Source organism: Dipodomys merriami, unplaced genomic scaffold (genome assembly GCF_024711535.1).
Source record: "Dipodomys merriami isolate MVZ:Mamm:240054 unplaced genomic scaffold, mDipMer1.0.p SCAF_2, whole genome shotgun sequence".
NCBI classification, from domain to species: Eukaryota; Metazoa; Chordata; class Mammalia; order Rodentia; family Heteromyidae; genus Dipodomys; species Dipodomys merriami.
In genome coordinates, this window is record NW_027203381.1 from 59,039,920 (window position 1) to 59,046,056 (window position 6,137).

Here is a 6,137-nt window from a genome sequence, read left to right on the forward strand (position 1 = left end):
TCAGCCATGTCCTACACTTATAAGGAAGGCTTTCATTCATCTGAATGGGAGGAAATGTAGTTGACTAAACTAGCAATGAAGAATTTAAAACCATTTTTTGGGAAAAACCCACAAATAGCAATCTCTCAATGATGGGAGATGAGGTGATTTTCTAAATGAAATTTAAAATAGGGAGGGGAAAAGGAAGAAGGAATGAAAAGTACAACTCCCCTCTCCCCAAAAAAGAATGATGATAATAGAAGCTGTTATACTTGATAAATGAGATGGGATGTATTATAATATAGAGTCTTTCATGTATAGGGTAAAAAAAACTTAAACAACAGCACATTTATTTTTATTTTATTTTATTTTGTTGGTCATGGGGCCTGAACTCTGGGCCTGGGCACTGTCCCTCAGCTCTTCAGCTCAAGGCTATACTCTACCACTTGAGCCACAGCGCTACCTCTTGCTTTTTTCTGCTTATATGGTGCTGAGGAATCGAACCCAGGACCTCATGCATGCAAGGCAAGCACTCTACCACTGAGCCACCTTCCCAATCCCACAACAGCAAATTTTTATAAAAGACATATTGTTCAGACCTGTCAATGAGGAACCAAACCCTCATGGAATGAAGAAGATTCTTGTCCTTGTGCATGATAATTATCTTTCCCCAGATGCTTTTCATTCATTAACCTAGAGGAAATCAAGCAGAACTTCTGTCTTTCAACCTGTTAATTAGAAACCAAATCTGCTCATGAAATCATATTCTAATCTAGACCATTACATAATATTGAGAAACCCAAGGCATATGTAGTCATCCATTAGAAACTGAGTCAAAGAATCTTCACACTTCAGGATACCAAATCTCTGGATGCTTGAGCATGAAACACAGGGGCTGGGAAGGTGGCTCAGTGGTAGAGTGCTTGTCTCACATGCATGAAGCTCTGGGTTCATTCGATTCCTCAGTACCACATAAGCAGAAAAAAGCAGAAGTGGTGCTGTGGCTCAAGTGGTAGCGCACTTGCTCAAGTGGGACAGCACCCAGGCCCAGAGTTCAAGCCCCATGACCAACAACAAAAAAGAATGAAGCACCGCATGCTATTTGCAAAGAACCTAGCCACACCATCATCTCTATAGTACTTATACTGCCCAATAAACATAAATGCTTTCTAAACAGTTAGAGTACTACAGTATTTAGGGAATAGTAACAAGAAGATAAGAGAATAATAATCAAGGGGCTGGGAAGGTGGCTCAGTGGTAGAGCACTTGCCTTGCATGCATGAGGCCCTGGGTTCGATTCCCCAGCACCACATAAGCAAAAAGAAAAAAAAAGCTGGAAGTGGAGCTATGGCTCAAGTGGTAGAGCGCTAGCCTTGAGCTGAAGAGCTGAGGGACAGCGCCCAGTCCCAGAGTTCAGGCCCCACAACCAGACCCACCCCCCAAAAAAAGAGAATAACAATCAAATGCTTATTAGAAACCCAGGCATCCTAGACAAAATTACATTTTGGCTGAAAGGGGGATATAAAACCTATATCCTATGGGGATATAGGACCAACTATATTTTCTTCTGTGTAAAGGACACTACAAAGGATTGGCTGCAAAATTTGCTCAATCATCCCCCAAAACAAACCCCAAAGAAACGACCACCCCCATTCAAACATGGACTAAAGATCTTAAGAGAGACCTCGCTGAAGATGAAATACAAATGGCCAAGAGACGCATGAAGAATTGCTCAACATCTCTGGCTATATCAAAACAACATTGAGATTCCACCTTACACCAATAAGAATGCCCATAATCAAGAAATCTGACAACAGCAGATGCTGTAGGGATGTGGTACATATACACAATGGAATTCTATGCTTCTATAAGAAAGAATAACATTGTTCCATTCATAAGGAAATGGAAAGATTTAGAAAAAATTATATTAAGTGAAGTAATTCAGATCCAAAGAAAAGCAGGTCATATTATCTCCCTCATCTGGAAGAACTAGAATATGTAGATACTCTAAACAGGGATCTCAAGATCCCAAAGAGTGCAAAGGACTCTATATAATGAAGCATATTAATACAAACTCCAACTTATGGAAAAAAGAGGCTCTCATTAGACCCTCTATACAGTTCGTTCTTTTTCTTTATTGTTACTTTTTCCCATAGCTTCCCTCATTTGCAATAATTAGTATATGTCTAGAATAATTTTTTTCAGATGAGCAGAAAAGCTCAAAAGCTATGTACATATGACCATATAAGATGATGCTAAGTGAAACAAACCCCAAGATATGGGTACAAGTGGTTCTTCTTTATTGTTTTTAATGTACTACAAGATTGTTTTGTTTCCTTTGTATGTTCTTCCCCCTATAGTATATCTCCTGTTGTCACTGTACTTGATATTGGTACCCTGTATCTTGTATATACATTTGTCCAGTTTGGGTAGGGGAAGGGGAATAACAAAATGCTGAAACAAGGACACAGGATAACCCATTGCAACAATGATATCCACTAGACAGTATATTGGAATTGAACTTTACAACTTCGGAGGGGAGAGGGGAAGGGTGAGGAAGGTTGGGGAGGGGAGGGATAGTGGGAGAACAACAAAGGAGGGAGTAACAATTCTCAACAAGAAATGTACTCATTATCTTACTCATGTAACTGTAACCCCTCTGCACAGCATCTTCACAATAAAATTAAATTTAAAAATTGCTCAATCAGCACCACTGAGGACAAGAGATTGGCTTTGCTTAGTCCAACTAACCCTTCTTTTATTTGTGATCATTTTAATTTTGAAAAACTCAAATAGGATAACAAGAAAGGGGCAATGGCTGTAGCCTCTACATCTTTGCTTGATTCAGCCAACAGAGGAAGCCCACAGGTAGGTAAAGAACACAGGGCCAAGTGAGTATTTTCTTCCCTTAACACTGTCAGGTGTAGAGAATGGAGTCTAGGGAGAAGAAAAATGTTTCATAATGGCTGACAACTTTTCAGCTTTTGTGACCATGGTAGGCCTTTTCTTTGGACAATTTTGTTGATAGTGGTGATAAACCAACAGCCAGCAAAATAATTCTGTAGGGGCTGGATGTAGCTCAGTGGCAAAGCACTTATCTAGCAAGTACAACCCTGGGTTCAATCCCGAATGCCCCCCCCCAAAAAAAACCCCACAACACCAAAAAAACAAAATAAGACTGTGGCTTGTGGCCAGCACTTTTTCAAACAAAGAAATAGAAAATAGATTATGCAATATACCTAAGCATAGATTTAGTCTAGGGAAATTTTCTCTTTAGCTGATATGCAATTTTGAATTGTTAGGTAAAACAGGAAGTTTCTTACTAGGATTAGTTTAAAACAAACATGTCATTGTTCTGGAGATAGGCATGTTTTATAGTTGCATCCAGGGTTTGCTCTCATCTGAATGAAATAAAATGTGGCTGGCTATTCTAGCACTGAAGGATTTAAACTAATTAGATAAAAATAATTTATTCAGATAGAATCTCTCGGGGAGCTAGCTGGAAAGAGATGATTTCCCACACAAAATGAGAAACAGGAAGGGGAAAAGAAAGGAAGGATGGAAAGAAAAGCATGAAGCAGAAAAAATAAATCAGGAACATGTTAAATTTGGTGAAGGCAAAGATAGACATCCTACATAAAATAATGTCTAACAGACTGATGGAAAAAAAAAAAACCAAGAATGGATTTGAGGCCAATTGGAGAGTCTTCTAGGTGAAGCTGAATTGCATGTGAGCATTTGACCTGCAGGTAGCATCTGTAACAGGCCTCTGAAGAATGGAATTAGGACAGCTAACATGTGTTAAATACCAGTTTGTAATCTCTGCTTCCTTTTATCCTCACAGCTTTATGAGATACAGGACATTCCTTGAAGGGGTGAGCAGATTAAATGCTAGAAACATTCAAAATATCAGAAAATGTTTTCAGGTAGGGTTTAGATTATGGAATCTTTTTTTCTAAGAGCTCAATGGACACATCTTGAAAAGAAGCTGCTACAGAATCCTATAATCTAATCAGTATATAGGCAGTCCAATATGATATAGAATCATATTATTTATGATTTCTTTTCAAAACCAATATAGTAAATTGATTCACTTTTTCCTGGAATGCAAGTGAATATATCATCCTCCCATTGTTATATAATAGTAAATGATATCATTCATATTAAAATAAATTTGGTATTAAGACTAAGGATAAAGCTGGGCCATGGTGGCTCATACCTGTAATCCTGGCTACTCAGGAGGCTGAGATCTGAGAATCATAGTTCAAAGCCAACCCAGGCAGAAAAGTCTGTGAGACTCTTATCTCCAATAAACCACCAGAAAACTGGAAGTGGTGCTCAAGTGGTAGAGCGCTAGCCTTGAGCTGAAGAGCTGAGGAACAGAGCCCAGGGCCAGAGTTCAAGCCCCACGACTACCACTACCAACAACAAAAAAGACTAAGGATAAAATCAAGCCTGTTCATATAGTACTACAGGTCAGTTAAAATTGCCTAGTCTCCTTTCACTCTGTTACTGCTTCAACTGCATGTGTTGCGAAATTATAATCAAATATCTTCCATATATTGCAGTGCTGGGGATGAACCCAGGGCCTCACTAAGTCTAGGCAAGTGCGCTACCCCCAATATGAATTCTTTTAGTTTTGAAACCAGTTACATAGTGTAATGGCAGCCTGTATCCAGTAGGGGAATGAAGCTGGATCAAGGTCCAAACTTGGAATTAAGTCAAGACCTTTGGAATTGAAAGGTCATATAAGCAAAGGAAGATGCAAGCTAGCAAAGCGTTCAGCAAGCACCAAGTTGGCACTTGGTGAAATTAAGCCTGGCTCACCATCAGTCTGCCAGGTCTCAGCCTGACAGAGATGACCCAGGCTAGTGCAAACCAGTTGTTTTATCTGTAAATGTTAATTTCAGCTTGCAGGGAAGGTGAAAGCCTCCAAAGCCAGACACAGATCTGTTGGGCCCTTTGTTCCTGCTGCGGAGCCCATACCTGAGCACATAACAGGGGGGTTTCGCAGGCGGATGAGCACCAGGGAGTGGGGCAGCCTCAAGTACTCAGCCATTTTCCTCTGTCACTGAAGTTTTGTCCGTTGCTGTGGTTGCTGCTATCTTTTGCAATCAGGTAGTCAGTTTTCTCGGAGCCCTGGGCCAGCTCCCAAGAGGGATGATCTTGTTTGGTCAAAGAGGGCCAGGCACCGCCTCCCATCTGCTGCCCTTCCTGCCCCATTCCACGAACTACCAGGAAGCTGTACAGATGTTTGCCAGCACTCCAATGCCCTAAGGCATTGTTGGATTGCATGAATAGGGTTAGATTCATTTGCATGAAGTGACCCCTAAAAGACTTTGAAATACACCCACACCCTCAGCTATTTCTTGAACAATCTGAGGGCTTCTGAGCACAAGTTCTGGGTTCATTGTGAGACCAGCTGTACTCATCTCAGTATTCATCAAGGTCCCAATTGTGAGAAAAGTGGGCTTCTCTGTCAAAATGGGTAGAGGAATCCTTCACGACTATCCCAGAGGCAGGCAGCACAGGAGAAAGATTATAAGGTTTATATCTCCCCAAGAGAGGGAGCACATGGCATCCGCCCCCATCCCAGTCTCAAGTTGGTGTATGTGTGAGTGTGGGGGGGGAAGAGTGAGGGTGGAAGTGAGATAAATGTGTGTGCAGGTGGGTCTGGGGTCTGGCCAGCTGTATGGTGGGCACTCTAGACAGGGAGGAGCCCAGGTCTGGGTGGAGCTGAGGACCCAAGTGGGCATAATACTAACAGTGGGTTGCTTAAAAGTTCTTGCTTGGCCAGATGACTTGGTTCTTGTTGATTATTTCTGAAGACAATGTCACCAAGTAATGGAAGGAAAAGAGGAAATGATTTGGAATAAGGAACATTTTTTTTAATGTAAGGTTTGGTCTTGAAATACCTTGCCTAGCCCTGACCCCAGTTGTACAGCAAAGGGCCATGCAATTTCATGAGAAGGGAAAATCTGGAGTTAAGGAGTAAATACACCCCTGGAGCAAATAGTTAAACTGTGATGTCCTGTTTTACAATTTACCTAGGTCCTGAACCCCTCCCAGTCACTTTTGTTTAAGAGACAAGTACAGCCATCTCTTATGAGTCCAAGTTGTAAGTACTTAATCTCGCTGGTACTAACTAAACATATGTC

General features: G+C 41.1%; 1 protein-coding gene across 1 annotated transcript in view; it reads right to left on the bottom strand.

The window, feature by feature from the left end:
• The window catches only part of LOC138832197 (peroxisomal bifunctional enzyme-like), a 38,253-nt gene extending 33,215 nt beyond the window's left edge, over positions 1 to 5,038 (bottom strand). The window contains exon 1 of the mRNA XM_070029747.1: positions 4,979 to 5,038. Within this exon, the coding sequence (XP_069885848.1) occupies positions 4,979 to 5,038 (60 nt within the window). The remainder of the gene's footprint in view (positions 1 to 4,978) is intronic.
• Between the last annotated feature and the right edge of the window lie 1,099 nt (positions 5,039 to 6,137).